A 16718-nucleotide genomic window follows, 5' to 3' on the forward strand; every position below is an offset into this window, starting at 1 on the left:
CTGTCAGTGAAGAGGAGCCAGAGCCAAGACTCAGAAAGTAAGATGATGCTGAGCCTCCCACTCCCGAGGACTGTGGGGTAGCATTCATTCACTGATGAAGGGTTTTGTTTTTGTTTTGTTTTGTTTTGTTTTCCCAAGACAGGGTTTCTCTGTTAAACAGTCCTGACTGTCCTGGAACTCACTCTGTAGTTTGAACCCACAGAGACCCGCCTGCCTCTGCCTCCTGAGTGCTGGGATTGAAGGCGAGAGCCACCACCGCCCACCCGGCTGATGAAGGGTTTGACTAGTCTAGGTAGGTTGGATGTGCTAGGACAGCAGCAGAAACAGTGAGACCAATCAGCAGACACACCAGATAACCCTTCTAGACAAGGTAGCTCACACCACAGTGGTGCCAGTGGAGACGGTTTGCAGTCTAGTCCCATTCTGAAGAGTGCCTACAGTCCTTGGATGTGGGGAACGAAGACTGACAGGAATCAAAGATGACTCAGGGCTTTGGGCCTGAGCAACCAGCAAGCCAGGTATCATTACTGATTGCACGGGGAGAACAGGTCCAGGTGAGGACAGGATTCTGTTTTGGTGCACTGAAGGCACACAGCTAAAGTCAGCACACAGATGCGTACGATGCTGCGGGAGTACAGGCCGCCACCACAGTAACTTGGTTTAGGAACTCTCAGAGTTTTGGTAGTGTCTCAGAAACAGCACTATGATGAGAAATGGCGAGAGGCTCTAAATTACAAAGGCAGAAGGGTGGAGGGGCAGAAATAAAAGAAGTCAATCATTCAACAGCTGTGGCCAAAACAAACTATGTGGAAACCCAGACTTAAACCTATCACAACAGACCTCTACGGCCACTAAACCCTGTTCAGTATCTGGACTCAAACCCAAACAGATCCAGAAGTAACCATTTCTCCTCTAGGAAGTCCTATCAAAGGTTTCTTCTCCAAAGCTCAGGGGAAAACAAACAACACTGCCAACAGTTCTGATCGGGTGTGGTGACGACACACTTTTACCAGGGCTATCCAGCCCTGCTCCCAGGAGAAGGCCCAGGGTCCCAGGATCTGCCTCTTTAGTTTGTGGCCAGCATCTGCAATGGACTAATAAACCCTTTTATTGCAGAGATTCTACAAAATTTTGGCTGACAACAACTGAAGATTTATGGTTCAAGGTTCAAGGGGAGGGTCTTGGCAAGAGCTACAGCTGCATATTAGTAGGTGACTCTAATCTGGAAAGGAAATAGGAAAAAAGGAAGAGGCTGGACACTGACTAGAACATCCACGCTTGGGGGGAGAGAGAAGAGCCGGTTCCTTAAGATTTAGGCTACAATGGAAAAGGGGGGAGGGGTGATGACAAAGAGCAGAATAAACTGAGCGGGTGGTGAGAGCCTTTAATCCCAGCAGACCTCTGTGAGTTCGAAGCCAGCCTGGTCTACACACTAAGTTCCAGGACAGCCAGGGCTAAATAACACCTCACAATTCAAACCTCTACTTATACTTGGATTTTTATCATGTATCTAAGCATAAATATTCATCCATCTCACCCTTTTAGGCAACTGGATACGTCCCTAATCTTAGCCCAAGAAGTAGATAGCAGCAGTCAAAAAAGTAGAATACTCTATACAAAACCATTCTTAAAGACTTTGAGTGATTAGAAAGTATCTCACCAAGTCTTTCTCCAAATGCAAAGCAGCATGGGCTACGCAAAGCATCAAACACACTCCTTCTAACCTACGAACTAGCACTCAAAAGAAAGACTCCTGAAACGAAAGCATAAGAAAACCAAGTCACTCCTCACACAAGGTGAGGAGGGGTGGAAAAGAGTAACAGGCTGTAACTTCCTAGGATGCTAACTGCAGACAAGAACAGCAGGCTGCAGGGCCTTACAGACAGACAGACACAGCACCCATCAGAACTGCTAGGAACAAGGCAAGAAGGACCCCCCTGCTCTGGGACCGGTGACTTCCTCCTCCTCACAACAAAACAAAATACCTTCTGTGAACACTCAACACATTTCCAGCAAACACCCTTTGTGCTGGTCTCTGGCTTAGCTTCTGTCCCCACAAAGTGGACTCTTAACGCTCACCTTTGTATCTCTAATGTCGGGACACACTACAGTCACAAGTTTAAAGTGAAAGAGACTCAAGCCATAGTTCAGGAATAAAAAGTGGTAGCAAAATAAATGTAAACCAATGGACAGAATCACAAGCCTGAGGTAAATAAAGACCCAAAAGCCTGGCTGAGAGAGTGGACACAGGAGGGAAAAGATATCGAGGGAAAAAGGACCCCCAGACAACTTGTGGAAAGGACACGTTAATGGAAACAAGGCAGTCAGGAGGACCAGCTCATTATGGATGTACATTGTGGGAAAAGACAGACTTCCAGTAAAACTACTACACTAGCAAAATTCAAAGAACTGTCTGTCTGTATTTCCAATACCCTCCCAAACAAATCAATTTGTTGATGATACAGGAATACAGTCACTGTGCTGATTGTTTTCATCAACTTGACCCAAGCTAGGACCATTTGAGAAGATAAAACTTCAACTGAAAACAGGCCCCATTAGATTAGCCTGTAGGTAAATCTATGGGCATTTTCTTGATTAGTGATTATGTGGGAGGGCCCAGCCCACCGGGAGCGGTGCCAACCCTGGGCAGGCGGTCCTGGGGTGTCTGAAAAAACAAGCTGAGTGAGCCAGGAGGAGTAGGGTTCCTCCATGGCCTCTGCTGCAGCTGCTGCCTCCAGCTTCCTGCTCTACCTGAGTATGTATGCCAGTTTCCCTCAATGATGAACTGTGAGTGGGATAAAAAATCATAGTCTTTATGACAGAAATAGAAATCTAATTAGGACAGTCACCAAGAGCATACCAGACTAGCCCTCCTGCTGTCACACATCTTTAATCCCAGCACTCAGCAGGCAGAGGCAGGCAGATCTCTGAGTTTGAGACCAGCCTGGTCTACAGAGTGAGATCCAGGACAGCGAGGGCTAAAAAGAGAAACCCTGTCTTGAGAAACCAAAGCAATTACCCAGATAGAAATATAATCTTTTAACTGAATGAACTTAGATGAACAAGGTAAAACCACATTTCCTGTAATTAACCAAATCATTATAACTGATATCTTAAACACTACAGAAGTCTCTTCAGGTCACACTGGCAGGATCTCCTGAACTGTGATCAAGTCAAAGACAGAATATAAGCTGGGCAGAGTCATCTATTCTCTACGATTTTCCCACCCTGTCACTTCCCAGATGGGCAGAAGGCTACATGGAAGATACATTTACAGGCAGAAGTAAATGGTAGGCCACACCCATCAAGATTTATTTATTTATTTATTTATTTTGAGGCAGGGTTTCTCTGTGTAGCTTTGGAGACTTTCCTGGAACTCACTCTGTAGACCAGGCTAGGATTAAAGGACATGCGCCACCACTGCCCAGCTTCTGGTTTTGTTTTTAAAACCTTAAATTAGTTAACTTGTTTTTAACAACTGCTAGGTGTCAACATGCAAAGAGGATAAATTTTTGATTAATAACGGGTACTATTTCCATCAGCCACCAGCTATGCAAACGTCATAGACAGAATGGAGAGGACGGAAAGACTCTGCACTCCATTTGCACTGGAGTATGGCTTTTCATGAAGGCCCAGTAAACAATCAAACATCCCACATGAACATGCATGGGTATTTATCAACTTACCTTTGCCATGAACAAATACTGCTACTTTTCCAATCTAGTTCTTGAAAGAAAAATAAAAACCTGTTGCAACCTGCTAGTTTTATTTCACAAGCTAAAGCTGAAAACACCAGGCTAAAAAGGATCAAACAGACCAGCACTATAATAAAAAACATCTGTGTTTATTTGCAAGCTAATCCTGTTTTAACAAGGCTCTGGAAGACTACTCAGGAACCCAGCTCTTTCTGATTACTCACCTTTTTTGTGAGTAAAGGCTGGGTCACACTATGCTGCCTTGGCTATCCTGGAACCTGATATGCAGATCAGTCTGGCTTTGAACTCAGAAATCTGCCTGCCTCTGCCTCCCAAGTGCTAGAATTACAAGTGTGCAACACCAGACCTAGCCCTTGTTTCTGATCATTCAAAAAGTAAAACCCAGTGGCTTAGAAGAGAGAATGAGATTGGTACCATGTGAACAGGCCTTGAAAAGTTTCTCAACCTGATAATACTGTAATGATAAGTTTCTAGGGGTGTGTGTGTGTGTGTGTGTGTGTGTGTGTGTATCTTTTGAACAACCACTTTACACGTTTTATGAGTTTTTATTTGAAGGGAACTGAGAAAAACTAGGCTAGAAAACACATGTTTGCTTTTAAAAGAGCTGACTGAGCAGGGGGCATACCCAGCATCTGGGAGGCTGAAGAAGGAGGGCTTACAAGCTCAAGACTAGCCTGGGCTATAGTGTGGGGCCTTGGCTCAAAAATAACAGATAGATAGATAGATAGATAGATAGATAGATAGATAGATAGATAGATAAAAATAGATAGATAGATAGATAGATAGATAGATAGATAGATAGAAGATAAGCAAGCATGAAAGAGAACACTAAGACAGCTTCAAATCAAGTGTACAATAAAAGTCTGTTTCAGAATACCTTATCTCGTGCCTATTTGGTATGTCATGCTTTTCAGCTTGCAGTTTCTGGGCCAATACTGAATGAAGATCTGACTTTTCCAGCAACTTGGTATCTATATATATAAAAAGAAAAAAAGCTATTATTACACCATGCATATATCTTACAAAGCTTGGGACCAAAAAAGTACCAGATGTCCTGGGCATGCGTCATCATTATTAGGTGGTAGACTATGTCTGCAGTAGGTTTGGTTACATGTTGTAGCAATCTAGGAACTCAACTCCTCAGATGCTTCTTGGCCTAAGCTTGTGAAGCCCAATTACAGACACCACAGACACACACCTGCAAGGATGACCCCTACAGAGGCAGCTATAATTGTTTCCCATCTCCAAGGTTATTGTTTTCTGCTTAGGAGTAGGAACAAAATACCACACATCACAGCAAAATGAAATGCTGGGTATTACAGAACTTAACTGTATTGATGAATTTAAATAATTTTTAGATCAGGATCCTGGGAAAAGCAGAAAGTCTAGTGGGTTGGAAAGAAAGGTTAGAGCCCAACACAGGGAAAAAAAAAGGATGAAATATTTCGACTTTATTTATTTACTTGTTGGTTTTTTTGAGACAGGGTTTCCCTGTGTAGCCCTGGCTGTTCTGGAACTTGCTTTGTAGACTAGGCTGTTTTCAAACTCCACCTGCCTCTGCCTCCCAAGTGCTGGGATTAAAGGTGTGAGTTGAAATATTTAGACTTCTTACTGGCAATGATGAAATAAGACACTGTAAAAGCAGGCAGCAACATGAAAAAAATCTGAATTAGAAAAATGTCAATTCCACTGTGAGGCTTCTTGCTCACACAATCAGATGGAGGTTTGTGTCAGAACACCGTAGGAAAGACGTTGGCAATAAAACAAGTTCTTTCTGCCCATGAGACAGTAAACAGTAAAGAAATTCAAAAGACCAGACAGGGCTTGAAAGATATAGTTGGGAACAAAAGGCACAGTCCAATAAGGTCTGATTGAGGGGCTCCCAAGGGGCAGAAATGGGGGCGATCCTTCCACAAAAGGTCAAAGCCTACAGTCCTATAACAAAAAGCAAATAACAGAAAGGAGACATGGTCAGTCCACTAATGCAGAGCTATGCAAAACACAACTGAGAAGCGAGATGATGAAGTCTAAGACTCTTTCCCGGGATACTAGTCTAGCATGCTGAAGTCTCTGGGCTGGAGGCCAAAGCATTGCCAAAAGAAAACAATTTCTCACTTGGGAATTTGAACATTTTCGTGTGGTAGGGGACAAACAGGAGACACAGCTGAGCACATCACAGGACAGCTCTGAGTCGGGGCAATGCCTCTCACCTCAGCACTCTGTCGGCTTAAAGAGGATCTGGGTTGGAGGCTAGTCTGGGTTACAAAGAGACCCAGTCTCAAAAAATAAAGGGCCACCTTCTAATTTCCAACCTCACCAAGCAGAACAAGAAACTGACCATGGGAACTTGGTAGAACTTTGAAGGAGGACAGTTACAGATCAAAACAACAAAGGCCAGACACGATGGCCACAGATGCAATGGCCGTCCCACTTCTTGAAAATGGAAGTCCAGGAAACGTTTTCCTATGTTTGATGAACTTTAGGAAGAAGTGGTTCCTTGGCTAGCATGATAAAAAGAGGGGTTTAAAATCTGGTGCCATTTAGTTCCACCACAGACAGACACCGTGTGATAAGGGTAGGCAGGTCTTTTAAAGGACACAACACATTTAAGAGGGCTCTTTCATACAGGTTCTTTTCTCCCACAGAGAAGGTTAGGTAAGTAAACCTATCCCTACCCACGGCCTCTTTTCATGTTTCTCTTCAGGCTCAGACAGACACTACACAGGAAGCACAGGTGGATGGTCGGGATTGACTGGCTTGAGAAGGCTAGAATGAACGAGGTCACAGTCAAACTGGAAAAGCTATGCCCAATGCCCTGGCCTATAAGGAAGAGTTGAGCACGCAAAGGGTGTCTGCCAACCTGTTCCAGGTCTCTCACACTGTTTTCACTTCTCTTGGGCCCCGAGCAGCCATTACTTAACTTGTCTGACTTAAAGATAGAGTCTTTCAGTAGGATCATATCCAGTACCTCCCCTAAACTGACAAACACTAGTATATAACAGCCCAAGGTAGGGTGGGACAACAGGATTAGCCTCCTAAACTCCACCTTTATATTATATCTGCCGCCTTCACTAACTAGCAAGCTCAGAGATCCCACCCTCCAAAGTCTACAAAAAATTTCTTGTCTTCTATGGCTGCTGTTGGACATTCCAGCTTCCCCTGCTCCAAGTAGACAGCATTATTTAAGAACCTGAAATTCATCTCAGCTCAAGAATTTGGAATCCTCATTATTTAAAATACTCCCCCTCTTGGGCTCAGCCGTTAAAGGCTAGGCTCACAACCAAAATCTGATTGTTCAGACAGTTCTACCCTCTCCTACCAGCAGGACATCCAGTTTTGAAATTAAAAAATAATCCACACCAGGCAGTAGTGGCGCACACCTTTGGTCCCAGCACTCAGGAGGCAGAGCCAGGCGGATCTCTGTGAGTTCAAGGCCAGCCTGGTCTACAGAGCGAGATCCAGGACTGTCACAAAAACAACACATAGAGAAACCCTGTCTTGAAGAAGAAAAACAAACAAACAAAAAACCAAAAAAAAAAAAAAGGTTCACTTTGTGTCTGAGATTATTTGCACCTGACAATGTTTTATCATACAGATGGCTTTTAAAGCCCTTATACACACTATACTGTTTTTATGAAGCAGGCAGGGCAACCCCCCCCCCCCCATTTTAAAGACACATCAAACCAGAAAAATGAAAAGGTCAGTAAGGAGCTAGTGAGGCCTCCAACACAATTTGACTTTGAAGTTTATTATCTTCTTTTTAAAACAAACAAAAAACCCTTTTATTTATTTTATGTGTATAGGTTTTTGCCTGAATGTATACATCTGTGAGCTGCATTTATGCCTGGTGCCCATGGAGGCTAGAGGAAGGCATCGGATCCACTGGGACTGAGCTTACAAACAGTTGTGAGCTACCATGAAAGCTGGGACTTGAGCCCAGGTCCAAGAGCAGCCAGTGCTCTTAACCACTGAGCCATCTCTCCAGCTCCGAAGTACATTATCTTTTAAAGAACTGAACCCATGAAATGTGTCAGGGAAACACATTTTGAGTAAGAAGCGGCTTCCTGTGCTAGAGAAAAATAGCCGTTGCTCTCCCAGAGTACCAGGACTCAATACTGCAGAGACACAGCACCCTCTTTCTCCTCACCTAAAGAGGCTAAGTGCAGTGGAAGAGAAGGGCCATTTCAGGAGATCCAAGAAGAGCAAATGCAAAAGTTAAGTGTCTAAAAACCGAATCCCAGCCCCGCCATTAATCCACATGGCAACTCGAAAGATGTTACTTAATCATTGTTGGACTTGGTGCTTCGTAGAATTTAAGATGAAATAATACATGCCAATTACTTAACAAAGTGCTCAAACTTGTTTGCAAATCAAAACCCTTTAGGAAGCATTACAACTGATAATTATGTTCTGCCATTTATGCTGGCTTAATTAGTCGGAGGTGTCTTTGATTTTCAAATATTTTTCAAAAGATCCCCATTTGATTCTAATGTGCAGGTAAGCTTAGAAACCACTGATTTGAAGCAGATGGGACCTTAGGACCGAAGAGTGACAATTTCTTCGCTCAAATGTCAGACTGGCAAAGTTGAGAACACGAAGCACGAAAATGCTCGTGAGACGTGCCTTACGAATACAAAAGATACTTTTGATCCTTAAAGTCGTAAAAAGAGGCGAAGAAAACCACTTCTTCCTCACCTAAGACTTTCAATAATAGCAAAGGCTATGATCCAACCAACGGACAAACCATAAGATTCAAAATGTGCACAAAAAATATGGAGAAGCCTGAGAAATCAAAGGCCACTCGTTCCACAGCACTCCGAAGAGAACGTTAACCTCTCAAGTAACTGCTTAAAGTCAACGTGTGTCTCGAACTTGACCACCTAAACAGGATGTTTCGGGAGCCTAACTACCTAAGTGCATCAGCACCAAGTGGATTGTCGAGATTTACAACCACAATTGATGCCTGTGGAAAGAAAGTGGGAGTGGAACCCTTCACGATCCCACCCGAGGTTTAAGTCAAAGAGGGAAGGCAAGCGCTGAAAGGGGCTGGGGTGTGAGGGCCCAAGGTCCCCGCCGAGGCCGCCATGAGCGCGGGCGGAGCCGGGGCTCGGCCTGGGGTTCCCGCTGCCGCGCCGCTCCACTCCCCGCCCCGGGCCCGCGAGCGCGGCTCACACTGCAGGATGATCTCTTCGAACGCCTGCCTCTGCAGCCGGTCCCGGCGCCTCAGTTCCTCCGCGATGTGGCGCTTCCAGCGGGGAAAGTCTGCGGCGCGCAGGCCCGACGACATGCCGAACGCTGCCCCGGCGCCTCAAGGCCGCCGATCCGCGCCGACACTGGGGACTGCAGGCTGCAGCGTGCAGCGAGCGGCGGGCGCACGGGAACCGGCGCCGGAAGCTCACCTCCACTCACAGGGTACCCCTGAGGCTATCCGGGATGATTTTCCGGTTCCCTGCAGGAAATGATTTTAGAGAAGGCCGGAAGGCCCGCCTCGCTGCCAGACGTCGTAGGCCCCGCGCAAGCTCGCGGCCGGAGACGTCGCGGGACGCTCTCAAATGACGCAATCTTGAAGCCGGAAGCGTCGGTGATGAGACGCTGCCGCTGTGGGGCGCCCTGACTGCGCAGAAGGAGACAGGAACGGGGATATTTTGTCTGCTGATGTCTGTTTTCTTTGATACATACCTATATATTTATTTATTTGTGTAAATATTTATATATATATTTATATTTTCTTTCTTGGTCCATCTCCTTTTTCCTCATTTCAGCTCAGAAGTGGGGGCCACTGCCCTCCTAGTAACTGAACGTTGAGTAAGTTGAGTGACAGCCTCCCTAAGCATTTAGTCGCCTAACCTGTAGAATAGGAACAGTAATGGTACTTAAAAGGATTGTGAAAAGCTATACAATGTAATTTATGTCTCAGCTGCCTGGCAAGTCTATCTTTAAATAGACGACCATGCCCCTCCAAGGCCTACCCAACGTCTAGCTGCTGTACTGTGGGGCTGGCAACTGACTTTGCGCATGTGTGTGTGCCTCCCAGGGTGGTCTCAAACCCCTGGGCTCAAACCATCCTTCCAGTCTTTTGGTTCCTATGCTCTCAGAGGAAAGAAATCATTTGAGAGACACAGTTAAACAGTAGTTTAGCAAAGCAAACACGCTAAAGAGAGAGAGGAGTGGGTTGTTTCAAAGGTGTCTCTGTTGAGGACTTTATTGCCATTTTATGAAAAGGAGGTGGGTAGCATAATTCATGGAGTAAGGCGTCCCTTTTCCCCTCCCATCCCTCTCCCCCTCCCATTCCTTTTCCCTCATGGTGGACTAGTTCACCCTTTTAGGGTATTTCTTCTGATTTTCCCAGAAAAGCCCACAAGGTAGGAGCTGGAGGAGTGCAGATCCTTTATGAATACATACATGCATGTACATACATACATAAGGAAACACCCTGGAGCCTTAGTTTTTGATTAGCTAGGGGAGAGATGTATGCGAGCTCAAGGACATTTAAGCCCATGGAGAACTTTGCTCATTAGGAGGCACAGATACCAAATTACTGCTATAGCTCTCTTGAGCCGTGCTAATCGTGTGTTTTGTTTTCTTTTAACCTGACACAATCTGGGAAGAGGGAACCTCCACTGAGAAAATGTCTCCATAAGATTAGCCTGTAGGCAAGTGTGTGCAGTGTTTTCTTGATTAGCAAACAAACTAAAGGCTGGGCTTGATGGCTCACTCGGGAGGCAGAGGCAGGTGGATCATTGTGAGTTTAAGGCCCACCTGGTCTACATGGTGAGTTCCAGGACAGTCAAGGCTACCTGTCTCAATAAACCAAAAAATAAAAACCTAAGACAGTTGTTTCATACCTAGCTCCTTTTTAAGACTGTTCAAGCTCCCAGAAATGATCTCTTGGCTCTCTGTTAAGAACATTGATGGCTCAGAGGTTAAGAGCACTGACTACTCTTCCAGAGGTCCTGAGTTCAATTCCCAGCAACCACATGATGGCTCACAACCATCTGTAATGAGATCTGGTGCCCTCTTCTGGCCTGCAGTTATACATGTTGTATACATAATAAATAAATCTTAAAAAAAAAAAAAAAAAGAACATTTAAGTTTAGCCAGGTGGTGATGGCACACGCCTTTAATCCCAGCACCCAGGAGGCAGAGGCAGGCAGATCTCTGTGAGTTGGAGGCCAGTCTGGTTTACAGAGTGAGTTCCAGGACATCCAGAACTACACAGAGAAACCCTGTCTAGGAAAAAAAAAAAGCAAATTGAAGTTTTATTTATAAAGTTGTGCCATGGTTTCACAATTTTCTCAAGCTGTATAAAGTTAGGAGCAGGGATTAAGCTGTCTTCTAGGACCCCCTTCTCCCAGATTCTCTCCTCAGGTTGCCTTCTACCCAAAATTCTTGTATCTGTTTCTAGAGTATCTGAGACTATATACAGTCACGTGTCCCTGTGCCCAGAACCACTGACCTTAGAAACACCCCCACCACCACCGGAGAGGGGGATGGATGAAAACAAAAGCTAATAAAAAATGTGAATAGTGAATCAGTGTCTGTGTCCATTATTAGACTCCTAGGAGCCTCATAAGGCAATCTAATACTAGTAGAATTTGGATGGGAGAAACTGATGATGCCCAGATCCTTGAAAAGATAGCTTTGGTTGACAAGTTCAATAGAACAGAAAACTTGGGTCAAAGTAGAAGTGTCTGAACATCATTACCTTGAACAGACTAGTGAATACATTGCCTTTAACATGTTAGTAAAGTTGTAATGGGGCCAATAAAATGACTCGGTAGGTAAGGGCAACTGTTGCCAAGCCTGATGACCTGAGTTAAACTCCCGGGACCCACACAGTGGAAGGAGATAATTGACTTCTTACCATACATACACATATGGGCACCCATGCACACACACATACACAACACACATGCATGTGCACATATAAGAAGTAAATAAAATGTAATTTAAAAAATAATGGAATCACATGAAGTCAGAGGTCACAGAGGGGGAAGGAATGTCAAGGGAATCTTCTAATAAGATCCTTCATAGACAGGTAAGAAATCTTTGGAACAGAACAAACATGGAGCTGAGGACAGTCAGTTTCTAGAACTGTAGTAAGGACACTCCATTACCCATCACTCTGGAGGCATTGAAAGGATCCAGGGGAGTCAGAGATGTAGGCGATTTCCTCCTACAGAGAAGGAAATGAAGAAACAGGTCCTGAAAATCACCAGGAATATCTCCAACGTCAACTGCAAAAGACCATGGCATCAAAACTTGACAACTAACCATGATAATTTTCTGACAAGAGTATAATTAAAATAGTGTTGATATTTTTACTAGTTTGTCCAGCCAGCATCCACTTGGAAGTATGTCAAATAATATTTTGACGCGTGACCATATGTGAAAATGTTTGTCATAGCATTGCTAATAATAAAGTGTAAAGTTAGAGATGGTTTTTCCAACCCTAAGAGATTGGCTAAGTTATTGTAGATTCATTGTCAATTGCTCATAGTAAAAGCAGTATTATGGCACAGATCTTACTTGTTTAAAAGAAGTATTCCTAACTCCTCAGACACTATTGATGCTTGTTGGATGAAGGATAATACTAAACTAAGTGCAATAAGCTTTGCTCCATCCTCTTTCCTAATCACAGCCCTGGCTAGCACACCCTGAATCACCCTGCGCCATCCTTCCTTCTATTACTGTGCTCCCTCCCTCTGCAGAGCACTGGGCACACTCCTCCCTTCTGATTCCTTGGATTTAATGCCCAGTAGCCACTTCTTCACAGAGAACAGTTCTTAGCAACCAGGTCAGATCTCCTTCTTACAAGTGTACATCTCCTCATAGCACTTGTTGCACATGTATTTGTGTCATTACTTGATGGAGGCCTGACCTCCCCGACTCATCTGTAAGTTCCATGAGGCAAGAGCCCTGTGTATTTTTTGCTTATTATTACTTGTTCAGCAAAGACATGAAAGTTCTGAAGCAGTGGGTGGTCAGCAAACAGTTTAGTGAAGGAAGAATACAACAATATTAACAATATTTTCTTGGGACATTATACTTGCAATGCTGGCATCTCACCTCACCCCCATTTCTGTTTCATGTAGCCCAGGCTGGCTCAGACGCACTATGTGGCTACAGCTGGACTCATATTCCTGGTCCTATCTCAGCCTTTCCAAGCATCCGGGGTCTTTGTTTATCTGTGTACCTGTCTAAGTCACTGTTCTATTACTGTAAAGAGACACCATGGCCACAACTCTTAGAAAGGAAAGCATTTAAACGGGGCTTGCTTACACTTTCAGAGGTTTAGTCCGTTATCATCATGGTGGGGAGCATGGCAGCATGCAGGCAGACTTGGTGCTGGAGGAGTAGCTGAGAGTTCTACATTTTGATCCGCAGGCAGCAAGGAGAGACACTAGCCCTGGCTTGAGCATTTAAAACCCCAAAGTCCACCCCCCAGTGACACACTTCCTCCAACAAGACCACACCTACTCCAGCAAGGCCACACCTAATCCCTGTCAAGTACTGACACTCGGTAAGGACCAAGCATTCAAATATATGAATCTATGGGGGTCATTCCTATTCAAACCACCACAGTACCTTCTGTGCATTTTCTAATTGGTAGACATTATATATGTACTATATATGCTAGAAAAAGGTTCGACAAGTGACCATGTAGTTATTGATGAAACCAACTGTTTGGCAGCATGCTCAGCTCTGTGGACAATAATGTGAGCAGGAATACTTCTGCAGGGCTGTAAGCTATGCAGTCTTCTGAGCATCTCACTTAATAGAACTCATTTATTTCTCATAATAACACTACTCGGCTATCATTAACTAGGGTTAGCATTGTCACCCTTATTTACAGATGAGGAATCTGAGGCCCAGAAAGGTGCTTGCCTGAAGAAACCTGGTTAGACCTGGATTCAGATACAGGCAGCTGAATGCCAGTACTGTGCTCTTAACCACTCACTTACCTAGCTAGTCTCTTATCCAGCTAGCATTACAGCTCGCTGGAACTCATTGAGCAAATGAATATTATTATATTATGTTTTATTTTATTTTTGTCTTTAGAAACAGGGTCTCACTATCTATCTATCTATCTATCTATCTATCTATCTATCTATCTATCTATCTATATACAGTTCTGCTGTCCTGGAAGTTGCTATGTTGAACAAGCTGACCCCAAATTTACAGAGATCAGGCTGCCTGTACCTCCTGAGTGCTGAGGTTAAAGGCATGTGCCACCATACAGGGCTAGAGAATAAATTTAAATAATCTGTAGTTCATCTGCAAATTAGCCAGTAATTTGCAGCATCCTGGCAGTTAGCCAGCAGGCAGTGTTGAGGAGGCCTTCATGCATTTATAGGCTCTAAGGGAAACAAATGGACCAGAGATTAGTAACAGAAATCAGCAGGAAATGAGACTGTCAGAATCTACCAGTGGCTGATAACAGATCTAAAGAGATTTTTCTCTGTTCTGGTAAATAACGAGTGTCTGCAGGATTCAGCATGCTTTGCTGGGAAGCAGCATGTATGAAATAGATTCTGACTGCTCATAATGGATGTAAGCAGAACATGAAATATCTCCCAGCTCTTGAAGCAACATAATAATCAGCACAGATTTGCTCATGGGAGTGGAAGGAGCGTCACTTACCAAGGCACTTTGTGGAAAGTCTGCTTTCCCTGAGACAAAACACCGCCTGCTTTTGCATAATGGATTTTCAGTGGTGTCATTTCTGCTGCTGAGACCTTCCAGGAGATTCTTACCCTAAGCCTATGTTGGGTGACTTTTCCCAGGCAGACATGAACAAGTGGCTACTCCCCAGATAGGGTACCAATGACAGACCACAGCGATGATTCCACCAAGACCCAACTCAGTGAGTTTATTGGGCTTGCTTTACAGAGCACAGATGAGGAGACTCAGGAGTGTAGATGATCCTAAAACAGTTATATTACCAAAAACAATGACTTCTGGAAAGTCCCCATAAGGATTATTTCCCCATAGCTGTCTAAATGAAGATCCCTTCCAGTTACTCTTCCATACTGTATGCACTCTGTGTATCACCTCCCAAGTTCATGTACATCTGGGGCAGAACTGCATATAGCTGGCAGGGGGCTGTGCAAGGGAGTGCCTGAGACTCTGGTGAGGGTCTGAGGACTTCACCCTCCTCCTCATTCTATGAGAGGGTGCCAAAAGGTCCAGTCCTGAAGGATGCTCACAAGTAGCCACAGCTGCTTCTGATGAAGATAAAAATGACTGTCATGCCAGGACAGTGATGGCCCTGGTGCCTGATCTTATCCATGTGGTCCATCACCTACCCTCCAACCCAGAGGAGATCAGCTTTGACCTCCGAGGCTGTTTTCCTTGCTATTTCTGTCGCTTTGATTTCCTTTGTCTTTTAACCAGAATATGAAAATAGTTCAGTCCTTAGGGGTGAGCAGATCCAGGAGGACAGAGACATCCCAGCATGGGTCCTGACCTCCAGGACCTCTCTCCAGAGCAGACCTGATTCTATAGTATGTATGGAATAGAACACATGATGGCAGTAAGTTCCTAGAGCTTCCATACTGTTCTGTTCCCTTTTATTTCTCTCGCTTTTATCCTCTCTTCTAAAACACAGTCCTGCCAGGCAGTGGTGGCATGAACCTCAATTTTATTTATTTATTTATCATTCATTCATTCATTCAATTTTGGTTTTTCAAGACAGGGTTTCTTTGTATAGCCCTGGCTATCCTGGAACTCACCCTGTAGACCAGACTGGCCTCAAACTCACAGAGATCCGCCTGTCTCTGCCTCCTGAGTGCTGGGATTAGAATTATGTACCACCATGTCTGGAAGTCTCTGTATTTTAACTCTTCATCTTTATTTCCATTTCTTTTCAACTCTCCCTCAAAATATAACTCCCCAAATGGAGCCAGATGAAGGGAACTGTGTTACTGTATTACCTTTGGTGGCTATTAGGGAAACCTAATGATTGTCAAGAAACCAACTTACACAGGGTTTCAGACACACACACCGGGACAGCCCCCACCCCACCTCCATGTCAACAATGGGACTCCCTTACAGGCATCACAGCAGGACAGCCCCCACCCCACCTCCATGTCAACAATGGGACTCCCTTACAGGCATCACAGCAGGACAGCCCCCACCCCACCTCCAGGTCAACAATGGGACTCCCTTACAGGCATCACACCAGGACAGCCCCCACCCCACCTCCAGGTCAGCAATGGGACTCCCTCACAGGCATCACACTTGACTTTTTCACTCCCCTATTTCCTTGTGTTGCCTTTAGTGCTACCAATTTCGCAGATGCTTGCACAGTGCAAGACATTTTCATTGTGAAGAATTCTTCGTAGAACCCCTGAAGCTCGTGTCCACATTCTGTTGGCAGACTGCACACTTGTCTGCTGTTGCTGCTGAGACAGAGTCTCAATCTGTAGCTCAGGCTGACCTAGGACTTGCATTCCTCATGTGTCTGCCTTCAAGTTCTGGGAAGACAGGTGTGTAACCATGCCTTGACTTGCAGATTGTATATCTAAAAACTGGCCAAGATGGCACTACCAGCACTTGATGACATGCAGCCCCCTTAGAGGGGTTCTTGTTTTCTCCTCTGTATGCTGGCAGCCTAGCATCTGGAACACTGGCTGAAGGATTTCACAGGTGCAGCTGCTCCTTTAATATTTAGATTTATTTATTTGATGTGTATGAGTGGTTTGCCTGCATGTATATATGTGCACCATGTGTGTGCCTGGTGCCCTTGGAGGTCAGATGATAGCATTGGATCCCCTAGGACAAAAGTTACAAATAGTCATGAGCCGCCATGTGGGTGCTAGGAACTGAACCCAGGTCGTTTGCAAGAGAAGCAAGTGCTTTTAACCAGTGAGTCATCTTCCCAGCCCCCTCCACACTTCAATTCAAACAAGTTGGGACTGTGATTCTTAGCAGGGCAGGGGAATCTCAGTTTCTTTAATCTTAAAGGAAATTATATTTCTCTTAATCACTCTTGCTTTT

General features: G+C 44.7%; 1 protein-coding gene across 3 annotated transcripts in view; it reads right to left on the bottom strand.

Annotated features, from left to right (window-relative positions):
- The window catches only part of Atg16l1 (autophagy related 16 like 1), a 34736-nt gene extending 25573 nt beyond the window's left edge, over positions 1 to 9163 (bottom strand). For all 3 annotated transcript variants that reach the window (XM_052750498.1, XM_052750497.1, XM_052750496.1), the window contains exons 1-2: positions 8889 to 9163; positions 4594 to 4687 (exon numbers count right to left, since the gene is read on the bottom strand). In XM_052750498.1, coding sequence (XP_052606458.1) covers positions 4594 to 4687; positions 8889 to 9003 — 209 coding nt within the window. In that variant the 5' untranslated portion in view covers positions 9004 to 9163. The remainder of the gene's footprint in view (positions 1 to 4593; positions 4688 to 8888) is intronic.
- Between the last annotated feature and the right edge of the window lie 7555 nt (positions 9164 to 16718).

Source organism: Peromyscus californicus, unplaced genomic scaffold (genome assembly GCF_007827085.1).
Source record: "Peromyscus californicus insignis strain IS unplaced genomic scaffold, ASM782708v3 Scaffold_21__1_contigs__length_65335640, whole genome shotgun sequence".
Classification (NCBI taxonomy): domain Eukaryota; kingdom Metazoa; phylum Chordata; class Mammalia; order Rodentia; family Cricetidae; genus Peromyscus; species Peromyscus californicus.